Here is a 24,814-nt window from a genome sequence, read left to right as displayed (position 1 = left end):
AGCAGATTGAAAATGGAGAGGCTATTTCATGCAAATGATCCTGCAGCAGTGGGAGAAAGCCTATCTAAATCCACTGAGACTCAGTGGACAAGGAAGGTAGCCTGTCTTACCAAAGAAGTTGTGACACAGGTGAATGTTGCTGTAGTTAAGACCCTGGCTAAAAATGGGGATCTTGAGGGAGCTGCAGTAGTGTAGTATATCATTCCAACCAAAGGGTGTGAAATGACAAAGATGTATATGAAGCAGTCAAAAAGCTCATGATAAAGGAAAGCAATAAGCACGTTATTCCTAGTGTCCTGAATTCCAGCGTACCTGACAGTGAAGCAAAGAGAGGAAGTTAATGCTTTGTTATCCAGATATAAAGCTGGCACAGACTATGTTTACCCTTGAAGGAGGGAGAGAACCAAGTGACTGATTGTAACATTGGACTGTTCTTGAGCCATCTGCATATCAGGTCATTCATGAGTTAATTAAAATTTTACAATCATGTTAGTGAATAATGCATTCAACATTTAAAAGGTAGGCGGTCTTACAAAAAGACTGATTCCATGTAATTATTTTCAAAGCATGCCTACTTATTTTTAGGCATCCATTTATGACAGTATTTTATTAACTGTGCATATATCTCTGTACATAACTTTTTCTAAAACAGCAAGATAAATCAAAATAATATGGACTGTTCATAGATTACTACATCAATAAAGTTCCTTGCACTGTGATTTCAGAGTAAGTCCACTTCTGTTTAACCTTTTGAAACCAATCAGTCAGCACTGATCAGAAAAATACAGCACGAATCATTTCATTAGCAAGAGATTAATAGCTTAAATAGGTATAACAATGTTAGCCACACTAAAACAATGAAGCCATATTATAGTTTTTTATAGTTTATAAAGCCAGCTTAAAGGAACAAATAACTGTCTTGCTGGATCTGAGTTTCAGAAGGCTAAATTTAGAACCTCTTAGAAAAGCAGGCTGCATACACAGACTTTTAAGAACACATTACTTTGTCTGTGTAATAGCCTGGGCTACTTTATCCAGGAAGTAAAATTCAAAAGGAGAAGTTAAAACTACAGTTCTTAGCTAAAGCATAGTTAAAATTATTAAACAGACTTCAGAGTTCTATTTAAGAAGATTACACAAAACTTACCTTATCTATCACAGGACATTTGAAAGATTTGTATACATAAAACTACATTTAAAAAAGCTTAATTCCATTTTGGTCAATTATTTACAAGTTCATATTATTAAAAGTACTTGTGTGCCTCTTCAATACATTTCTCTCTCTCTCTCTTCCCCACCCCTCCATATCTTTGGCTCCCCGAGAGTAAGCACTTACCAGTTCTTACCTACCTCACTCAGTTGAGAGCAGTCAGCAAAAGCAAGTTATATGGCATAACTGGAAGAAATAACAATATACTATCTCTTTTTTTTGCTTAACCCCCTGGTACCTGCAAGTTACACATCATCAATGAGATACGCATTACTACTAACACAATGGGCATTATTTCCAAGAACCTAAAGATCTGTTCTGAGAATTTCCAATACATAGCAGTGACCTATCACATCCTAAAACATATCCTTCTGACTTTCACACACAAGGATTGGTATGGCAACTGTAATTTTAGTATCTAAAATAAAATTAAGCTGCATCATTCCATAATAAAGATGCTAAAATTTCTATCCATTTTTGTCCAGTTTGGATGCCATTTTACTGGGAAGCAGTTTAGGTGGGAGTACAGAGGGGAAACAAATGTCACCTTTGTGCCAACATAAACATTTTTGTTAACTTTTTGGTGTGAGAGCATGGGTAGCCCAGAGCAGCCTGCACTCTTCAGCTGAGCTAGACAGGATGATCCTGGGGCTCGATCCCGTGCAGGCCAGAAATTCCTGCACAGGATTGGGCACCTTGAGCTCCAGGAGCACCTACCTGGCTTTCCCTGCTTTCAGACTTTTGTCTCAGAGATTTCCTAGGGCATGTAAAGGGAGAAAGCTGAGTGATGGGCTCCTGGAAATCTCTGAGGTGTCTCTCTCTAGGCAGGGAAAACTGGGGCTCCCTGCTGACAAAGATGTGCCCTGGAAATTGCTTGTGGTGTGTTTCTGCAAGCAGGAAATCCTGGCTTTCCCCAGTTACAGAGATGTGCCCTGGGGAGTCTCCAATGTGCAAGTGGGGAACATATCACCAGTTCTCCTGCAGGATTGGATCCCTGCCAAGTTCAGGACAAGAGCCAATGTGCATTTCACCCTATAAAGCAGATCAGCTGTGGTGGGACACATCCTGCCACAGCAGGTCGGGTTCATTTGACAACATCTCTTTCTACCCATAGATATAAAAACCTGTGTTACAGCCATGTCACAGCTCCTTCTGTTGGACACTCCCCAGACTGCTGTTTTGGGCCTTGTGCACTGGGCCTGTGTACTTTCAAACTTTCTTTGATATGAATAGGCTTAGCCCTGTCTTTCTACTTGGCCTCTATGGTTTATTTCCTGGACATGTATTTTTTTTACCCCTTTGCAAAAATGGGACCTTGTGGTCTAGCCGTCTTTAACCATTCAGGCCATCCAGGATCCCTCCTCTTCTATGAATCATCTCTTCTGATCCCTGCAACTGGACAGATACATGTCAAACAGAATTCATAATTGTATACACATTGACCAACAATTAGACTTTGCTTACATAAAAATAAAGCACGGCACGTCAATATTTTGATTGTTCTGGGCAACATTAAAAATATGATGCATTTATCAGGAGCTTTAACTCTACTATCTTTGGCCTCCATTTTCTCTCCAGCTCACCCAAAGCTGGATAGTCTGCTCTGTGCCAGGTAGTTTCTGTTCCTCTCCTTGACTTCAAAGGTCAAAGGTTTTGTGCATCTATTGTTTGTATATCTTGGAGGTCCTCCAGGTGAAATGTGATGCAAGTAAAATAATAAGGCTTTTAGGAAGAAAGGAATCAGAGTGTGTTAAAGTGCCTACTTAAAGGGATTTTAATTCCTAAAGAGTTTTTGAAAGTATCTCCTTATTCCTAAATGCTTTAGTAGAACACATTATGCACACATTGCATTTTGTTTTCTTACAGTACCCACAAGTTTCCCAGTAAAACAATGCAAATTCTGTTGAAGGAAACTGAATTGTTCACATTCTCTTTTTTACGTTCTTTTATCTTACCTAATACTATGTAATACTTACTGCACTAAATAGTAATAAAAATAGGCTTAATTATAATAGAAATTTTCAAGAGAATAAAATTATCCATGAACAGGTTTACTTAGGCTCTTTAAGCTTTTCTATTTTTTAACCAAATCAGAATTACTGTTCTAAAACACATTATTTATTGCACCATATCAACTGCATATTATTCAATTTAGTGTTAAAAGTATGGTCTGATATAAGCTAGTGATGAGAAACTCAAAAGATTCAGCATTTACTGTCTGCTAAGAACCCCAAAGTTTGTCCACACTGATATAATTTGTTGACTATTCCTATTCTTACTGTTCCCTCTGCCTCTCTACATTTATTATATGTAAATCTTCAGAGAAGGCAGAGATGGATCATATATTTTAAATTAAATAATTTATCTTTCTGTCAATGTAGTAGGAGCTGTAATAAATCTACAATAGATCTTTTAGAGTTACAGTCAATCTAGCTTTAAGTGTCCTAAGCGCTGGAGTTTCCACCAATCTGATGTAAAACTGTTTCACGGACTAATGGCTGTTTAAACATTTTACCTGATATTCAGGAAATATTTTCTTTTCTATGTCCTATTTCTCTCAGCTACACCCTCCTGCATTATGCTAAACAATTCCCCTCCCTGGTGGGTTCTTATTTACACCCTCAGAATATTTATGATCAGTTTTATCTTCCCAGCCCTCTATGCCACCGACACAACTATCCCTTAGCCATGCTATAAATGTCATTTATTTCCATCTTTTGCCATAAATTAAACCCTTCCAGCACAGTAACTATTTTTGTTGCTCTTCCTGGGTCTCCTTTAATTCTGACTTTGTACAGAATTGAATGTGCTATTTCAATTACAGTTTCTTTAATCATGTACAGCAATGTACAGCATTACCTCCATGCTCTAAAATAACTATTACTGCAGCGCCAAAGGACATTGGATTCTTCTCCCTGGGTACATATGGTATGTCCATATATCTACCAATATACGTATCTTATGTCCACCACTATGGTACTTGACTACCTCCCAAATATTAATGAGTGTGTCCTCACAAGTGCCCTGTGAATCATGGATGTACGCTTACTGTTCCTTTTCCCTCCCCCTGCTCATCTACTCTGCCCCAGACAGCAGTGACCACCATGCTCTGAGACTAGAATACTTTTACATCCCGCCCCCAAACAATTTGCACCATCTTTCACAACATTATCAGCAGGGAGGGGTGGGGCCAGTTATGAAAATGCTGACATTTCTCTTATATGAAAAATGAAGTGGAAGACTAGGACACACAGAATCTGCCTACTCAAGAAGTCACAATTTAACGGTGAAGAGAAAATGGATAACAGTCAGCTGCACATACCTTGAATCACTCCTAATAGCAAAAACCCTATCTTCTTCATGAATGGCTGATCAGAGGAAACATGCCATGAAATGCAGGCTATAAATGGCAACTACCTAGCAAATTGGCCATTTAAAATGGATGGAAATAAAAACATTACAAAACATTATCAAGTGTATGGTTTGACATTGCCTTTTAATGCACCTTTTTGGAAGAGCATGTAGAAAAATCCTGCCTACAGCTGACCTTGTTATATGTGGTTCTTTGTATGAATTTGCCCTGAAAAAAGAAAGTCTGTCTTGTGAAGGAGTGAGTGATATAAAGCAGGCTGAGGGGCATCATGTTCACATCATCACCACAGATACGTGGAGTAGTAGTCAAACATGTAGAGTACAATGTACAATCCTGCATCCTGCCAAGTCCAGCTCAAAATTATCCATTGTGCAAATGGAAACATGCAGAGCTATGTATAAAGGTTTAGAAAGAGAGCAGGCTGCACTTAATCAGCAGCACTGTAGAATGTGGCTTACTCCCAAAATCACTGAAAGCTACTACACTCATTGCACTACATGCATGTTAAGGTATCACATTTTTACACTGAAGTTTGTGTATGAAAAAGATGTAGATAAGCACATAGATTAAATTTGGTGATCAAGGCTCTCTTTCACAGTAACAAAAATATTTTGAGTGAAACAAAATATTATAGAATTGTAGGAAAGTAGGGCTAGAAGGGACTTCATAAGTTCATCTAGTCCAACCCCTGCTTAGAGCAAGATTGTCCATGACTAGCCAGCCCAGTCAGTGACCTTTTAACCTGCTCCTAAAAGTCTCCACAGCTGAAGATTCCACAATTTCCTTAGATAGCCTGGTTCAGTGCTTAGCCACCCTCATATTAACAGGTGCTGACCATTTGACCAAGGTTTGGGAAAAATCCAGGATTAAAAAGAAATAAAAAGCATGGTTGAAGCTGGGGTTCTTAAGTTGACTGGAACTCTGCAAACTGCAATTCAGTGAAGCATGGGGATTAGCAACAATCCATGCATGCCTGAGAGTCAGCAGTGATACTGGGCATATGCTGCCATTTACCCAGTATCTGTAACTCTTGCAGAGAAAAATCCAAGTAAATGTGAAGAATTAAAGGCCCCCAAACTCCTTTGCAATTTGTAGATTGGCAAACATGAACAAGAAAAAATGCTTAATCAGAGTTTTGTGTCCCTAAAAATAAAGGGACCGTGTTGACTTCTTCAGGAATGATAATCGGAAATATAGTTTATGGGATACAGGATGTCAGAGACATAAAATATCTGTTAGATCAGGGGTGACCAAACTGCAGCACACACACCACAAGTGGCAATGGCAGCCTCTGTATGTGGCACACAGCAGATTAGAGAAGGGACAGGCAGAAGAGCAGCAGACAGGGCAGGAAGCAGAAAGCAGAGCAGCAGATTGGACAGAGGAGTGACACTTAGGTGCCATGTCCACATGAGTGCAGCCATGTGGTACATGGTGCTGCAGACCCATCTGCAGGGCCACACACTACACATTCAGGCATTCCCTGGCCTGTTACCTTGCAGTACAGGTGGGGGAGGGGGACACTGATAGAGATTTTTGGGATGGATACTGACAGCTGATTTTTAAGGTTGATACCAATCTGATTTCTGATATGCAGCCCAGCAGCTTGAAGAGCAGTGTCTGGCTGGTAAGTCTGTTGTAGTGGAATGGGCGCGGGAAGAGAATAGGTGTGGAGGGCGGCAGATCAAGGCCCCTGTGGTGAGGGAGGGAGTGGGGTTGGGGCTGAGGTAGGCGCTGCTCAGCTGAGATGGGTGGAATGTGGGATGAAGCCATGGCTCATCCAGGGGGTGCAGGTGGGGGGGGGGAGCTCCTGCAGCTGCACACACTCCGGGAGGGTATGGGGGGAGTGTGCCCCAGATCTGCATGGGGTGGGGCATGGCAGGATGCTGCTGCAGGCTGGGGCTGGAGCGATGCTGGGCTTCTTCCCATTGGGGGCTGTGCCAGGCTGTGCTCAGGGCAGGCAGCAGTGGTGCTGGAAGGGGGAGGCTACAGGGGCCAGGCTGAAGCCACTCCAAAATTTGCCATAGCTTCATAGCCCCCAAATTTGCTGTAGCCTCCCCAATCCCTCCTCCCAGCACCACTACCACCCACCCTGAGTGCAGACTGGTCTAGCCTCCACTGGGAAGAGCCCAGTGCAGCTCCAGTCCCAGCCCATAGAGGCACTTGCTCTACCCTGCCCTATGCAGATCTGGAGGCACCCCCCATGCCCTCCAGTGCAGCAGTGGAAGCTGCCCCCTCCTACCTGTGCCCCCTGGATAAGCCATAGTTCAGCCCCAGCCCCACTTCCGCCCTCACCATGGGGGCCTCAATCTGCCTCCCCATGCCCCTTCCCTCCCCCTTCCCCCACAACAGATTTACCAGCTGAATGCAGCTCTCCAAGCTGCTAGGCTGTGCTACTCACTGCCTACATGCTGCACTGTAGCTGTACACATGCATGGGGCATTTATCATCCAAATTATTGCCCACATCAGGCTAAAAAAATCCACACAATAAGCAGCAGGGCAGTGAATGGGATAGCAGCATGCACTATCCAAAACTGCAGCCTTGCTGGCTGGAGCTAAACTCCAGCTGCCAGCCAGGCTTCTTGCCATGGCTATATGTTTGGGAGGACTTCAGGCCCACAGGTAAGACTGCTGGGGCCAGCACAGGTACTGGCCCCAGCCTCCCCTATCCTACCCAGGGTAACCTGCCATGAGCCAGAGTGCACATGGCACAGTCTTTCCCCGGGGACAAGTAGCAGTAGCTCCAGGGAACCAAACATCTGCACTCACCTAGACATGGAGAGGGAGGCCATGGTGCTACTTTGTGGAACTTCTGCCAAAAAGGTTGGTCTCCACTGTATTAGAGCATTGTCACTGATTTCTGAGGGTAGCAATTGATCAGGACCTCCTCAGCCTTATCTGGTCTCCAAGTGCTCCCTAAGACTAGCCCAGGTATTTTTTTGTAGATCAAAGTAAAAGTCCTCCCTACTCCTTCCAACTCCAACTTCCTAACTCCTTCCAACTTAGAGACCTTGGCCTTTTGATCCATCACCCTCCCTGATTTTCCCATGGATCTGACTCAGGCAACTCCCTTCTAGTTCTGCTCCTGAGAGGGGTACTTTGCCTCTTGTTGGACAGAAGTGCAACCCAAAGTTCCAAGCAGCAAACAAACACCTCCACTTTAATAAAGGCCTTTACTGGGACAAAGACCAGCCAGCCAGAAGTAGTCTGCTCTTTCCAAAGGGTGAAGCAATCCTTTTGTCCTCAATCCAATTCATATACCCCTGAGCACTCCAAAATTACTCCAGCCATTTTTTCACCAGTGTGCACAGCCAGAAGCCCAAGGTGCTCTCTGTCTTCATACTCCTTCCAACCAGACACCCTGCTTGCTCATGCTGCCCTGCCCATAGACATGCTAATCTCCTTCAGCTTCCATAGAGACTCCTGGGTGTCACCAGTATTCTCATGGAAGCTATTCAACTCACTGCTGATGCAGAAGGTCCCTCATATCTTAATAACAGTATCCTAGCAAAGACTCTGTTAACTCTTCTTCTGCATGTATTAGCTTTACAGGTAAACTGATGCACATTAAAACCATGTGAACATGTTTAAAACAGAAATTACAATGAAACTCATAGTCCATCACATTCACCTAGTCTTACCCCCACTAGCCTCTCACAACTTATTTTTATTGCTTTGTTCTGAAGTGCTTCAAACAAAGGGTCTTCCACTACTTCCTTTGCGAAGCTAATCCTATTGCTAGGACTGCCTACAAATTTTTCAGCCCATATCCATTTTCATAATTTCATCCATACTTTTGAATATTTCAGAAGGGATTTTACCTTTGAACAGCTCTGTGGATGCCATTCTCTTGGTCTCTACTTCTTTTAAATATTGCAACTGGCTGCTAGCTAGCGTGGAAAATTAGAATGGAAATTTCAAGGGGGAAATTCAGAAGTGCTTACATGATTTAGGAGCACAAAACTCTCTGAAAGTCAATCAGGCTTGTTCTCCTAGGTCACATAAAAGTGAATAGGCCATATGCCATTTGTTTGACTCAATATGGGAGAGGGAAAGGAATATGCTGACTACGATTTAATTTTGCTGTGCCTTTTTTGCCTTCCCATGGTTTTCTTCTTTGAAGTTACAACAGTACGTCAATAACAGATAGTTTAGTGCACAGAAGCCAATTTGAGGGCGACTTGTATAGTACTGAACATCTGCTCCTTATTTTAAGTATTTTTATTAAATATTTATAAAAACCTTGGGACCCAGATTACCTGAATAATGGTTTTGATCAATAGGTAGGAAAATGGCTGAGTGCATACTTTACACGAGTCTCAGTTTGAAACATCCCAGGATCCTTCAACTCATATTGATCTAAATGGAGTTGAGGCTTCTCAGCACTTATGAGTCTCAGCATCATGTTGGACAGAGCCATTACAGCCTTCTTTGTACTAAATCCATAACAGCTGTTTATTAGGGTATATATAGTCCGGGATCCTTCTCAGATCCTTTTGCACTTACACTTTCATTTACCTGGCTGCTAGCTACCTTGGAAAATAAATAGAAGTTTCAAGGGGGAAATGCAGAAATGCTTATGTGATTTAGGAGCACAAAGCCATCTGTAAACACGTGACTTGCTGGCAGTCAAGGTTTGTCATTGGATTGTGGCATGGAGGACTCTTATGAAGAGACTTACAGGTCTGCCTTCGTAGATGCAATAAAAACAAGTGTACATACATAAGAGAAAACATTTCCACAAGTTGCATTCAGTGATTATTTTAGGATGCTTTGATTAGGTGTCCCTAGTAGTTATGCTGTGTAACTGAAGTTTTATGGACATCTAAATGGCTTAACCTGGCAAAAGAAAGGATATATTACATCCTGGACGAGCCTCCAAATAACAGTCCTGGTGGCGGTGCTACTGGCAGCCACATCCAAATTTTTGGGGTCCTGGGATGCCAATAGGTCTTGGTCTACTCTTGCTCCGTCTACAGGCTGGGAGCCACCACTCAGTGGAATGCTGTCTTGTAGGTTTCCCCACACTAGACCACACACTAAATAACGACTTACAATAATAACAGAGAGTCGGCCCCACAAGCACCCATGGCACAAGTTTTGCTTGTCCACAGCTTGAGGTGCAGTTCTCCCCAAACCCCTGCACTGATCTTCTTGAAACTTGGCAGGCTTTGTGGCCTAGTAAGAGCCATCAACCCTGCAGTTTTGACCCCCTGTGGTGTAACACACAGGCATGACATGAATTTGGCTTTTAAGAATTTGGGGTACAGTTCCCCCCCAACCCTTGCACTGATCTTCCTGAAACTTGGCAAGTTTCATCCTCTCAGCAGAGGCTACCACCCTGGCAAGTTTCATCCAAATTGGACAAAAAACAACAAAGTTATAGATATTTCATTAATTCCCCATTATACCCTATGGCTGGATCTCCAAGGCGGCTCTGAAGCTTTGGAGTCACTTCGGTCAGATTGAGGCGGAAACCCAGTCCAGAGCTCTGGATCGGACCGCGGCCATCTGAAGCGGCCAGATCCAAAGCCAGATCAAACAGGCCTACTATTTTATCACTTAAACTCTTTTATCCATCTAAACTCTTTTATACACAGTATGTGGGTACAGTATATGCACACACATTTCTGTAAATGCATTAACAGATACATTCTTTTACTATGGTAGTTTACAAATAGGTCTAATTTTGACAAATTCCATGCCTTCCAAATGGACTGAAATACCCCCAAAGGATTCTATAGTGCTCTCACATTTACAGATCTAGCCCCAGATACAAGAAACCGTCCCCCCCACCTTATTTTCTCTGAACGAGAGCATGTCTGGCTGTTGGCTATACATAGGCTGTCCAAAAATAGGGAGGGAGTCATCAAGCCCTCACATACTTATTTTTGTTATGGTTACTTTACACACTCCTACCAATTGAAATTCCTGTTATAAATGCTACATCCAGCAAACCAAAACCAGGAAATATTCTGAAGATCCCTTGGCTACCTTATCCTTACAAAATGTATCATCAGGCCACTCTTGATAGATATCTCCTTGATCAAAGTTACAATGACTACAAATGCAGAAAGGCATTTAGCATAGTATGTTGTGGCTATTTAAATATTGGGGGAAGGAGGCAAGAAGAGTGAGAGAGAGGGAGAGAAGAGATGAAGCCTAATACTGTGAAATAACAAACAAATCTGTAACACTAAATAGAAGTTCATAGTTTCATAGTTGAGCAGATCATCAAGTCCAACCCCCTGCCACGGCAGGAAAGAGTACTGGGGTTAGATGACCCCAGCAATGTGTTCATCTAACCTCCTCTTAAAGACTCCCAGGGTAGGAGCCAGCACCACTTCTCTTGGAAGCTGGTGCCAGATCCTAGCCACCCTGAAAGTGAAGAAGCGCCTCCTGATATCTAGTCTGAATCTACCCTCTGCCAGCTTGTCACTGTTATTTCTTGTCACTCCTGGCGGTGCTCGGGGGAACAGGGACTCCCCCAATGCCTGATGGTCCCCTCTGACTAGTTTGTAAACAGCCACTAGATCCCCCCTCAGCCTTCTCTTGTGGAGGCTGAACAGGTTCAGGTCCCATAGCCTCTCCTCATAGGGTCTGCCCTGCTGCCCCCTGATCACGTGAGTGGCCCTCCTCTGGACCCTCTCCATGCTGTCCACATCCCTCTTGAAGTGTGGCGCCCAGAACTTCAGCTGCAGCCTGACCAGTGTCGCATAGAGTGGGAGGATCACCTCCTTGGACCTGCTTGAGATGCACCTGTGGATACATAACAAAGTACTTGGCCTTCCCCACACTGTCAGCCCATGTTCATTTTGGCATCAATGATGACTACAAGATCCTTATCTGGCTCTGCACTGGCAAGAAGGGAGTTCTCCAGCCTGTAGATATGGTGTTGGTTCTTCCTCCCCAGGTACAGTACCTTGTACTTATGTTGAAACCCAGCCTGTTCTCATCCGCCCACCCTTGTAACCTGTCCAGGTCTGATTGCAGCCTATCCCTCCCTTCTAATGTGCCCACTTCTACCCACATCTTAGTGTCATCTGCAAATTTGAACAGAGTGCTTTTTACACCTCCGTCCAAGTCACTGATGAGTTTGTTGAACAGTGAGGGCCTGAGGACCGAGTCCTGGGGAACCCCACTGCCCACATCCCTCCAGGTTGAAAATGACCCGTTCATCATCGCTCTCTGAGTGTGGCCCTCCAGCCAACTAGTGACCCATTTGACTGTGTAGGTGTCAACACCACAGTCTCCTAGATTTTTTAATTAGAACAGGGTGAGAGACAGTGTTGAAGGCCTTCCTAAAGTCCAGAAAGACTATGTCCACTGCATCTAAGGATTTGGTGACCTGGTCAGAAGCCCACCAGGTTGGTTTGACAGGACTTGTGTCTAATGAACCCATGTTGGTTGCCCCTAAGCACAACCTCCCCGACTGGCCACTCATGGACATGTGCCAGGACAATTCTCTCCAAAAGCTTACCAGGATCGAGGTAAGATTGACTGGCCTATCTATAGTTTCCTGGGTCCTCCTTTCTCCCTTTTTTGAAAATGGGAACCACATTGGACCTTTTTTGAAAATGGGAACCACATTGGACCTTTTCCAGTCCTCTGGCACCATGAGTGCTCGTAAAGCCATGCCAGGGGTCCCACAATGACCTCTGCTAATTGCCTCAGCACTCTGGGGTGGACATCATCAGGACCTGCTGATTTAAATATGTTCAGTCCCTCCAGTTCTCTGACTAGGTTCTCACTGACCCTAGGCCTGGGTGCACCTCCCTTGGGTCCCAGTGAGGACGGTGACCCAGTTCCTGCTCAGAAAAATGGAGGCAAAGAAATTGTTAAATAGGTTAGCTTTGCTGTCTGGTGTGACAACCAGATTTCCTAGTGTGTCTTGCAGAGGCCCCACATTACCCGGTACCCTCTTTTTACCCCCATGTATTTAAAAAAGAACTTCTTGTTGTCCTTGATCCAAGTAGCTAGTCCCAGTTCCATCTTCGCCTTGGCCTTCCTGACTGTCCCCCTACAGCCCTGAGCAACCAAGGTATAGTCCTTCCTGGTGATGGCCCCTCCCTTCCATTGGGTGTACACCTCCTTTTTAGCTAGGAGATGTCCCCATATGCTTTTGGTGAGCCATGGGGGCTTTTGCGCCCTTTTGTCCCCTTTGATCTGTTCTGGGGTAAAGTCACTCACTGGTGTGTGAACTCTGTGTTTAGGAACGTACTGTAGTTACATACTGTCAAGAAGAGGCTGTGAATCTTCACAGACTGATTCTGTGCAGAAGTGGAACCAGAAAGGATTTAAACAGGTTACCTCAGCATTAATTCTGCCTTTCTGGGTTTTTTGTTTCTTCTGTTTTGGGACCTGCATCCTTTACAAGACCTGAGAGATAAAAATGTCTCCCTATAGAGGCCATGAACCAATTAAATACTTTGAGAGATTTATGTGAACTCTGGGATTCTTGAAAACCAGAACAAAAGTTACAGGCTCTAATTCGTATCTGGTAACTTTGGCTGCTGTGAAGTGGGACCCTCTACCTTCTGAATAAAAGCAGAGGGATCTGACCACTTTCCTACTACCCAGAGGGTTTGAAGAAGTATGACAGACAAATGCTGACAGAAAGCAGCAACTGACCTCTGTGTTAATTGACTGAGCCAATTAAATTAATCCAGTTAATGCTCCCCTGTATTATCTTCTGATTAAACAGAGGCTAAATTTGATTTTAAATACACATAGATAGAAAAATAGGAAACACGAGCTTCAAGAAAGAGAAATTGAAACTTCAAGAAAGAGAAACTGCCATTGAAAACTTATGATCCCTAAAATCCCATATGATCTTCATTATTTCATTTTTACTTGGGGCTCTGCCTCTTGATTTCTTGGATTGAGGATTTCTTCCCCTTTCCTATTCTGTTGGGAGTGGAACATTTACGTTGCTTGTGCTGGTATTGGAACTGCCATAATATTCCTACCTAATAACCAGTTGCCCACCTGCAACTTGTAAGAGAGAGAAACAGGCTGACCATGGGGATGGGGTTGGATGCCCCCATACTTCTGACTTATTTGGAAAAAGTTTTAGAGAAAATTTAAATGCTGCCTCCTCTGCTTAGGTAAGCAGCAAGATGAATCCCTTCCATCCAAGCCTAGGAACTAGGAAAATCTGTTATAAACTTGCCTCTGAATTTTGCAGTCTTTCTGGGAGCATGTTCCTTTTCCCACTATGACCTGGGCCTCAATTTTTGCAGTCTGAAGTCCTGTTTTTCCACTGCTTTTTCAGGAGTGGCTCTTTCAAAAGAACCTGAGCTCCTTTTGGAGACACTCTTTTTGGGAAATATGCAACTGGCATAAGCTTTTGGCCACTCAGGGTTGCCTTTTCCAAACAAACCAGATGCATGGGGATTTCCCTAGTACAAGGAATCCCCCTGTGAAACAGAGCTGGCATGACATAGGGACTACATCAGGAATTTGGCCAAGTCAGCAAGAGGGTCAGAGTGCCATTGTGCTCTGTCAATTCTCAGAAAAGTCTTTTGAGGCCATAACATAAAATGGTCCTGGCATTAGCCTTTATACTTGTTTTGCCAATAGCTGGTCCCTTTTAAGGGTCCGGAAATGCATATGAACTATGTATATTGCAGTCACATGAACAGCATTGCAGCCTGGCTGGACAACTCAGTGTTTGTACCCATGTATGTTATTGAGCCTTCAAGCAGAATATTCAATATGTAAAATATCATTCACTTTGCAATGAGTAACTGCATTAATTTGAACACTAAAGTTCACCCAGGATTTTATGTTAAAAGTTCATTACTTATTGTCTGCAACAAAATTAGACTTTTAAACAACTATTGTTGAAAAGGAGACTTTGTGCTTATTAATGACTGCAACCTTGGTTTAAATTTCATGTTTGTGTCTTTTGCTATTTTCCATCATTTTCATTCTTTCCAGAAAAGGTAGTCTCATCCTGCCAGCTAACCACAGCATCAGCTAGATTCTTTGCAAAATTGAGGATGGTTATTTTACTATTACAAAAAAAAAATTTCAGATGTTTACATTTAGTTGTACACTGTAAAAATAAGACAGATGCAGTGGTATATTATATAAATGTACTATAAAAGTAGCATGCTCTTTGCCAAAGTACAAAGGCACCACTGGGGGGGGTTACCTTAATGAAAAACCATGAACAATTTAACTTTGACATAAACAGCTCATTTTGAATACAGCATTTTGAAATAAATACATGCATTTACACATACGTGCATATATACACATACACGTGCGCGCACACACACGGGGTGTGGCAGTATTCGATTTGGATTTGGCTCGATTCAGGGGACAGTGATTCAATTTGCTGATTCAGATCACTGTCCCAATTAGATTCAGCTGACGCTAAAGATTCGATTTTGATTTGGAGAATCAGTGATTTGGCCATAGACACAGCTTTAAATGTTTTTTCTACATACCTTGAGGTACCAGGTGCAGCTCATGAATGCTGCGATGGCGGGGAAGATGGAGCATCCCACAAGAGTGCATGGAGTGAGAGAGTCCAGAGGCAAGCCATGCCCATGATCAGAGGGCAAGAAAATAGGTCTTATGATGAGAGGCTGAGAGCCATGGGACTATTCAGCCCGGAAAAGCGCAGGCTTGGGGTGACCTGGTGGCTGCCTATAAAGTCATAAGGGGTGTGCATCAGAATCTGTGGGAACACCAGAGCGCCCCAAGGGATGACAAGGTCCAATGGTCACAAACTCCTCCAAGATCGTTTTAGGCTGGACATCAGGCAAAACGTATTTACTGTTTGAGCCCCCAAGACCTGGAATAGATTCCCTCCAGGGGTGGTGCAACCACCTACCCTGAACTCTTTTAAGAAATGCTTGGATGCTTATCTTGCTGGGATTTGACCCTAGCTGACTTCCTGCCCCTGGGCAGGGGGCTGGACCCGATGATCTTCCAAGGTCTCTTGCAGCCCTAATGTTTATGAAATCTATGAAAATCTATGAAATTTTCTTGAATAGCAACTCAATACAATGTATATTTTCCCTATTTTTTAAAGGTGAAAACTATTTAATATTTAGAAACACATTTGAAATTTGACATTAAAATTGATTTCCTGTGTGACACATTGGTCTTTAGCATCGATTCATCTTTGTATTAAAGAAACAAACTTGAGGAAATTGCAGCAGAAAGCAAAATGACCTGGCCCTTTAAAAATAAGCTAGATTATCTGGGTGAAGGCTTTCACCCAAGATCACTAATAAAATGAGAAAGCATAATCTTTGGACTAAAATGATAGCTGGGAGTTTTTGAATTTTTTTTTTTTGCATAATGAATTTAATGAACTGAAGCAGCTATAAAAAGTAGTTTCTTGTGTTCATCTTAAACCAGAGAGAAGACAGCATAAAGTAACACCTTAGACTAACTTGAATCAGAGATGCATAAACTGTCCTGAGCAACAGCTGAATTACTCAGATGCCAGCTGTGGCTCCCCATCAACACACACCAGACCATCATAGGACCAAACAACAGGTTATAATGTTCAAGGTTCATTCATTTGCTCCTCTACCAATATCATACATCTCAGCATTTGTTTATACTGCCCCTTTGCTGTCTATGCTGGACAAACAGGGCAACCCCTACATGATAGAACAAAGGGTCATTGATTTGACTTCAAGCCCAGTAAGACACAAAAGCTTGTGGCAGAACACTTTAACATCCTTGAACATGCCAGCACTGATCTCAGAGTAGCTGTTCTTAAAAAAAATAAAGGAACTTAAAAAAACAATTTTAGAGCTTTAAAAACGTGAACTTGAGGAACAAGAAATCATCCATAGATGGGACTGTGTTAAGTACGGTACAACCAAGACAACAGATTCTTATCCCATTTCCTGGATTATCTTTTATGACCCTGTATGTCCCTATTGTAGTATTGCAGTGACTATGATTGCTTGAACTGCTTATCTTCTTATTGACTATAACTGTTTTAACTGTTTATTTCATTTCTCTTTTTATCTAAGGAAAAGATTTGACCATTAAGATAAAGTTAGTATTTGGAACTAACTATCTATTTTAAACTTCTTATTGCCTAGCATAAATGTATTTGACCTACTGGTCTCATGACTTTAGAACTTAAATCTAGTATAAGGAAAACGCTTGTGTAAGAGTTTGTAGTATGTCTGGTGTGTGTGAACATGACTGGTTTATGTGGAAAGAGGTAACGAAAGACTAAATGATGGACATGTGTGTGACACAAAAAGACAGGCCTCTTGCAGCAGGTGAAAATAGCCTCTGTGGTTTGACGGTTAAGAGCTGCAGTGACCTTGAGTCAGCAGTAAAGGATTTCCAACCACTAAATTAAGCTCCATCCTGATGGCTGAAGACTCCAAACAACAGTCCCTGTAGATTGCAGACCAGAAAGCCAGAAGATCGTGACCTACCAATCCCAGCTTCCCAACAGAAGGATGGCCTTTGAATCTGACTCAGCGGAATCCACAGGCTCCATGGACAGCTTTAATATAAAGAATGAACACAAAGACAAGGCTTTAGGTCTCTTCTTCCTGCAAGGAGTTTTGGCACATCCAAAAAAACCTGTGGCCAGCCACTAGACTGATCTTGAACAACCTTGAAACTTGGTAACACCTTAACACGTGTGTGTGTGTGTGTGTGTGTGTGTGTGTGTGTGCGTGTGCGCTTCTCTCTTTTAAATGAATGGGTATGTATGGGAATGAGTGAAGCAAATAACCTTATTGTTCTTTATTCTTTTCATGTTGCATGTTTTACGTTCCAATAAATGCGGTGTTGTGCCTTATCCCCTGATAAGATTCTGGCTTGTTTTTAATTCACATTGTACGCCCTGTGCACACAACACTATGGGTTGCCTTTTATTCTCCCTTCTTCAACTCCCTTTGCCTCCCTTAGCACTGCCCTCTTCCTTCCTTCCCCCTTCCCCTTTTTGTATTCAGATCACTCTTGCTTGGATAGCCTGCACTCTGCAAGTCCTTTCATAGCATCTGATGAAGTAAGCTGTTGCTCACGAAAGCTTATACATCTCTGATCTCTCAGTTGGTTTATGAAGTGCGATTCCACCTTATCTAAAGCACCTATAGTGAGGATACACCCAGCTTCTGGAGAATGTTTAAACTGATGAAAGATATATGGAAAAACAAGCAAACAAACAAAAAAAATCAGGAAACTAGACTGTATACCCAACTCACTATTCAAAACAAGGTATGCCTATGAAGGAAAAACAAAACAAATGCTCTCTCCTCTCCCCAAAATGAAAGACATCTTAATGATCCCCTGTGCACAGGGCTACTGCATTTTAGAGTGGGTGTCAGATATAAGATGAGGCAGGAACATCAAAGATACCTGAAAAGTGTAACAGTGCCCTGAAGAAAAGTAAATGGGAAATATTCTACAGGAAACCTATAATTATCCATTGTAATTTGCTTCCAGGGTCTTAATAAATTTTGTTTCATGAGAATCCCCATAGTTCTAGACTGTTTGGGAATTTTGCTTTGGTAATTTTTAATGAGATAAAAATCTTCAACCTTTAAAGGGGCTTTATTTTTAAGAGGCAATTGTGAAGACATCCACACATATTGAGATCCTCAGTCCACAGGGTATCTATACTCTTCTGTTAGACAAGTCAAAGAGATCTTAAATGAAGCACAGAAGATGCCTAATAATCATAGACAAGAATGAAATTTAGGACATTCTTGTTAATATTCTTATGCTCCATCTTGCACATGTACCTATTTACTGATGGGGAGGGCAACAGCTGACTTTTCCTGAAGGAAAAACAAAGCCAGAAACAGATGCATGAATTCAGGTATTTCCATGATGCCAAAAATTGCTTCTGAAGTAAGACTCACTGAGTCAGGATATCACTATGGATCCCATAAGAATAATATGAGCACTAATTAAACAGATCAAAATATGGGGTTGCCAACTTCTGTGTACAACAAACAGAAAGTTCATATTCTGGAATATAAACAACAGTGACACATTTATATCAGATTTTAAAAAGATGGTTTTTATTAAGCACAAACAGCTTTTAATACATTATCAATACAAATAGGAAAACATTTGTTTAATGAATTTGATATATCAAAGATTTGATGGGCAGGTTGTATATTGGCACAATAAAAATGACCATTTTAAAGTATTACAAATTAAAATTATTGGGTCACCACTTTCTACACAACAGGTAGTTTTTTTACAGCCTAAAATTACTACATCACCTGGGGGGCAAGAACAGCTACTATTTCATAAAGTGGAACTTCTACACTCTTATTAGCACCATTCAAAGCTTGTGTCAGCTGTTTAATTAAGAAGCAACTGACAGGTCAGGTAAAGCTTTACAGCAAGTTTTCAGTGCAAGGTTTATAGTTCCTTTGATAAGATACTTGAAATCTATGGTATCATAGCATGTTAAATAATTATGGCTTGGTAGATGTACAGTGTTAAGATGCAGAGAGCAATGTTTACTTTGAAAAAGATGAAGCTTTTATAACAGCTGTGAAATGCATTTTAATGTAGTATGTCAAATGCTGTAATATGCAAACGACATGCTGGGTTACAAACTGAAGTCTTATTATGAATTCATAGATAAGGGTCCAGTCTATTAGCTCTCTGTGGTGGTGGCTTCTGGTTGTCTCAGCTGTTGCTTTTTCAGGCTAACTAGCTTCATCTTCTCTCTAATGTGTTCTGCAGTAGAAGCCATGTCACTTGGGCTCCCAAAATACTGCTCAGTACTAAAAAACAAACATAAAAAAACAATCAGTGAAAAGGAAAACAGCAATAAAATGTGTTATGCACATTCAAATAAGCACGTGAAAAGTTGGAACAACACAGAAACAAAGCCAGCACAAATGAGCTATGTCATTTTGCCAAGATTAAGACTATATCAACCAAACAAGAGAGTAATACAGCAAGTGAACTCTCCTCTCATTTGCCGAGTGGTCTTTTCAGAACAGGTGTGAATAACAATAGCAGAACATGTCACTGTGGGCTAAGTATAGAATACTATTATCTATGCTATGTCTGCTCTGTTCTGTGACTTCACACCAGGTAACTTGGCACTTTGAGAACTGCAGTAATTTGTGAAAATTAAGCTTGAATTCTGTTTGAGGTTATGACACATTTGGCCTCTTGAATTCTTCAGTATCTGTGATGTCACCCTATGATGTCAAAGCCCCCAAACCAGTGGAGGGACAAGGGAAGATTGTTAAACATTGATGGCTCCTTTTCAAATAGGAAAATACAGAAGTTACATGCTATGTATTTCTCTTTTATCCCTGAAGAGGTGAACAGTGCCCATAAAGTTGGAATTCTAACAAAGGATGAGCTTGAGAAAGTAGGGCCTCTGTGGAAGGAAGGCAATGAACATGGAGCCCTAGCATGCTGTACTACAAAGTCCTATTTCTATGAAGGATAAGAGAAAGGAAATGTGCCAGAGAGGCCAATGAAGCTATTCAAACCTATTCAACTTTACAACATTTGAAGCACACAAAGTTTAATGTAATGGGACCCAAACTCAGCAGCCTGGTGAGTGCCCAGAATAGAAAGCCTTACTAGGGCTGTGACAAACACCAAACTTGTTTAACAAAGAAAAGAAAAGAAAAAGTGGATTTCACATTTTTACCTTAATGGGAACAGACAACAAGGTGAATGTTTGCTTAATAAATCTTACCAAAAAAGTAATGTTTATTAGAGCAGCATCCAAAATGTGCTATACAAGTTCATACCAACACCTTCATATAAACAAATAGCATATAGTCTCAAAGCTAAGAAAAATCTGTGTCTATTTGATTCAGATCATGCTATGAGAAGGTAATTTTTTCTTTATGTAAATATTACTTCTCTGATTGACAAAGTCATTCCTTAAGATTAGAAACAGACTCTCCCAGGAGAAACTAAAATGTCTGTACATGGCCATGTGACTCAGTAGCTTAATGGGTGAGGCTTTGACTTCATGATGCAAGAACAATCCCTAACGATCAAATAACAATTACACACTAATAATCTTGATGCTCCTTTTATCTTCCCTAACAAGAAAAGCCTAGGAAGAAAAAGACTTACAATCTACAAAATGAGAGGTATAGGCTGGATCATGTCAACTTGAAACTACATTAATTTCTTCTAAACTGATTATACTCTTGACTGTCTATATTTGCTCCTAAGCTACCCATCCAATTCTTGTGGTTTTACAAGGTAACATTTTTTCTTCTATTGTAGAGGGAAGAAAAAAGAACCCTGAAGCAACAGCAAATGACTCCAAGATGAACATGGGCCGGCAGTGTGGGGAAGCGGTCAGGAAGGCCAACCGCACCTTGTCATGCATCCACAGATGCATCTCGAGCAGGTCCAAAGAGGTGATCCTCCCCCTCTATGCGGCACTGGTTAGGCCGCAGTTGGAGTACTGCGTCCAGTTCTGGGCGCCGCACTTCAAGAGGGATGTGGACAGCATGAAGAGGGTCCAGAGGAGGGCCACTTGTATGATCAGGGGGCAGCAGGGCAGGCCCTATGAGGAGAGGCTGCGGGACCTGAACCTGTTCAGCCTCCAAAAGAGAAGGCTGAGGGGGGATATTGTGGCCTGTTATAAACTAGTCAGGGGGGATCAGCAGGCATTGGGGAAGTCACTGTTCCCCCGAGCACCGCCAGGAGTGACCAGGAATAACGGTCACAAGCTGGCAGAGGGTAGGTTTAGGCTAGATATCAGGAGGCGCTACTTCACGGTCAGGGTGGCTAGGGTCTGGAATCAGCTTCCAAGAGAAGTGGTGCTGGCTCCTACCCTGGGGGTGTTTAAGAGGAGGTTAGATGAACATCTTGCTGGGGTCGTTTGACCCCAGTACTCTTTCCTGCCATGGCAGGGGGTCGGACTAGATGATCTGCTCAGGTCCCTTCCAACCCTAGAAACTATGAAATGCCCACTTTACTGAAAATGATGGAAGGAAACAGTAAACCTTACTATACACAAAATGTTGTCACATACTCATAGTAAGAAAGAGAGAAAAATCTCTCATTTCTTTCAAATAAAGCAAATGAGGTATTAAAAGTAAAATTAGAAGCTAACAACTAAGTTGACAATATTGCTTTAAAAGTAATTTATCTAGAAATAAAATATTAGAGGATTCACCAAAAGAATGCATTTCTACATAATAGAGTTTTGTTTCTATGATCCGCTGCCTGCATGCCCCTACCTGGGGTGTGCGGGCAGCGGATCGCAGCTATGCCCCAGCTCTGGACCACGCTACCACCGCTGCAAGATCCCGACTGCAGAGCAGCTCCCTTGCTTGCCGGTGCTGCTGGGGCCAGTCTCCATGGAAACTCTAGCTCCACACTGTCATGGCTCCGCTGGGGTCTCCATGGAAACTAGCCACGGTGACGTGGGCAGGGGCTGCTGGGAAATGGAGTCAGCTGCAGGCCTGATCCAGCCTGCAGGCTGGACTTTGCCTGCCCCTGCTTTATAGCATTTCAAAGATATATATGAAAAAGCACAGAATTGTATTAGGCACTCATTTTGCTGAAGGAGAATGTGTGTTCGGTGAAAGGGGTCTTAACTCCATTAAACATAAACATTGCAGGGAAGACCCAGGACTATGCACAAATCTCCATATATTTCTAGTAGAGTTGTATCTAAAATTCTGATAGGCAATACTGTTAGTACTATCATAGTCCTGGACCTGTCGTCAACTACCAACCAGACCAAACTATTCTAGGCAAATACACATTTGGGAATAAAATGAAAGCAAACTCATTTTCATGGCAAGTAATCTATACTCTGCTTAGAGCTACATTTGAAGCAAGCCAAAAGGCTTTGATACATGGAATCATAGAAAATAAGGGTTGGAAGGGACCTCAGGAGGTCGACTATTCTAACCCAACCCTCTGCTCAAATACAGCAAAGCTTTGCAGAGGGAGAACAATCTGACTCAAGCTTCAGATCCTATAATATGAAGTACTGATTTTTACATCTCAAACATCAGGGAGGGTGACTTGTACTCTGGGACTTGGGATTTATTCCAGTAGCTGAAAATCATCTTAGACCCTGGAGCTCATGATGCCCAAATGCATTTACCCGAAGAACAAAGGCAGAGCATTCTGAGTGAAAGACTCTAGACAAAACTTACTACAATGACAGTTACAAGGCCTATTTCCTTGGGGCTTTTCTTAAAGGGATCGATTAGGCTGGAAGGAAGGTATTTTTGGTGGCTGGATCACTGGAATTTTGTATATATTTTTAAAACTGACACAAGTGCTTAGTCAGGCACATTTTAAAATAACTAGAGGCATACTGTACAAATGAGTTAAATTTGATGTCAGATTTTATGTGATGAAAGAGAGACTTGAATTCACTACATTAAATTTTACATTTCAACATTAAAAAACCCTTCTGCATATGACTACACTGCAAACTTTTACCAAAACCACACTTAGAAAGTATTACAACATATTCCATACCCATCCGGGTAAACTACAGGCACAGTTAATCTGTCCAATAGCGATTTCCCAACTGCTTCAATTTCATCAAATTGCTCCATTTCATTAATGGCTTCAGGCTGCTCTGGACATTCTTGCAAAATCTGTAACAAACGATACGAAAATGTAGAACAAAGGAGACAGTGGAGAACTCCAAGTTTCTAAAGTGCCATTAACAAGCTCAGTGAATGCTTTTTCAGCATTTAAACCTTCAGATTTATATCAGATTGATCTCTAACAATCAAAACAGATGGAAATATTCAAGCAAGAACATGACTGATTAAGCTTTACTGAGAAGGCAGTTTGGGGGACTGCCATTACTGTACACCAGTACATTTTATATTACTTTTAAGTGCTTATAAAATATGTCACAAGTCACCACCACGTATTCCAACAGCAAATATAAATGGATTCAAAACTGACTTGTATCAGGAAAGAAACCAGGTAGTAACCTGGCATACAAGATGAATAAAAAAGGGCCTTTAAAATTATTTCTGAAAACTAGCCTTGAAAAATTGAACTGCTAAAAGAGGATTAACATGTAGGAAAACAGGTATTGCTAAGCGGGATATGGACACAGTGTCAGTCTTTAAATATTTATATCTAAATCTAAGATACCACTCTTTTGGTAAAGCTTGAGCAGAGTGCTAGGGAATGTTCTGCACCTAGATGGCACAGAACCAAAGTTCTGGAAGTGACTGAGATGGTACAGACAATGAGCAGTAACAGTACAAGTTTGCTCACAGCATCCCACCAACAAGCCCAAAAGCCATTCTAGGAAAACTACACTTAGTTGCGAAAACATAGTCCTTCCACTTTTCACTTTTTCACCTACAAACATGCCAACTAATTAAATCCAATTATGACAGAATGCTTATGATGTGGACTGAAACAGCCAGCTCATTTACTAGCCACTGAATTTGGTATTGGATGCAAATAGCTTTTAGCCAAAATAGAACCAGATATGAAATAAACTGATGCAGAAACACTGAAAGGCCTGTTAACTTGCTATCAATCTCCTTAGCCTCCCAACAGCAATAGCTCAAAATAATTTACAATACAGTTAAAGACTTAATTAATGTCAAACATACAGATTCACTTTACAACAGAACTGTGTTTCATTATCAATTTGAATTTATGCACTTACCTTCTTCAATGTTGGTCATCCTTAGATTAGGTAGAAAGATTATAAAACAGCTACCATAAACTCCTTTCTAAAAACAGTTACATAAGAATGATAATAAATGTTTAATGTGTCGGCAGTATGGTACAACGCCAACAACAATATTCCCTAAATCCTCATAACATGTACAGACTATTTTGCCTTGTTCTTACTCGCAACAGCTTTTCTTGAAATCATGCATTTGAGCACCCCCAACTAGTTTTGGGTAGCTACTGGCATAGCTAGTTTTTCTCTCAAGTTTCTTGCCAACTTTATATGCTACAGTTTGACCAATAGCAATACCTCACTGGGTAAACTGGTGGGGCACTTTTAAGTACATGGCAGTTATGCCAAAGAAGGTACCACTTATAATAAATTGCAAATGCAAAAATATTTTGTGCCCCAAAGCAAAAACCATGGAAGCAAAGAAGTGTTATCCCCACACTGCAAACAGGGACCATTTGGCACAGAAGGATTAAGCATCTTGCCCAAGGCTACACAGAATACCTGTGTGGGGATAGGATTCTTTTGTATTCCAATCCAGTGCTTTAACCATAAGCGCACTTCCCTCATATCTGTGCTGATTTCACAGC

The 24,814-nt window shown here is 41.7% G+C and overlaps 1 protein-coding gene across 7 annotated transcripts in view; it reads right to left on the bottom strand.

Moving 5' to 3' along the window:
* Positions 1-18,584: 18,584 nt before the first annotated feature.
* The window catches only part of SESTD1 (SEC14 and spectrin domain containing 1), a 148,615-nt gene continuing 142,385 nt past the window's right edge, over positions 18,585-24,814 (bottom strand). For all 7 annotated transcript variants that reach the window (XM_090045320.1, XM_090045324.1, XM_090045319.1 and 4 more), the window contains 2 exons: positions 23,042-23,163; positions 18,585-19,332 (listed from right to left, as the gene is read on the bottom strand). In XM_090045320.1, the coding sequence (XP_089901446.1) occupies positions 19,203-19,332; positions 23,042-23,163 (252 nt within the window). In that variant the 3' untranslated portion in view covers positions 18,585-19,202. The remainder of the gene's footprint in view (positions 19,333-23,041; positions 23,164-24,814) is intronic.

Source organism: Crocodylus siamensis, chromosome 4 (genome assembly GCF_052110815.1).
Source record: "Crocodylus siamensis isolate JL-2025a chromosome 4, ASM5211081v1, whole genome shotgun sequence".
NCBI lineage: Eukaryota > Metazoa > Chordata > Crocodylia > Crocodylidae > Crocodylus > Crocodylus siamensis.
This window is presented reverse-complemented; position numbering and strand designations above follow the sequence as displayed.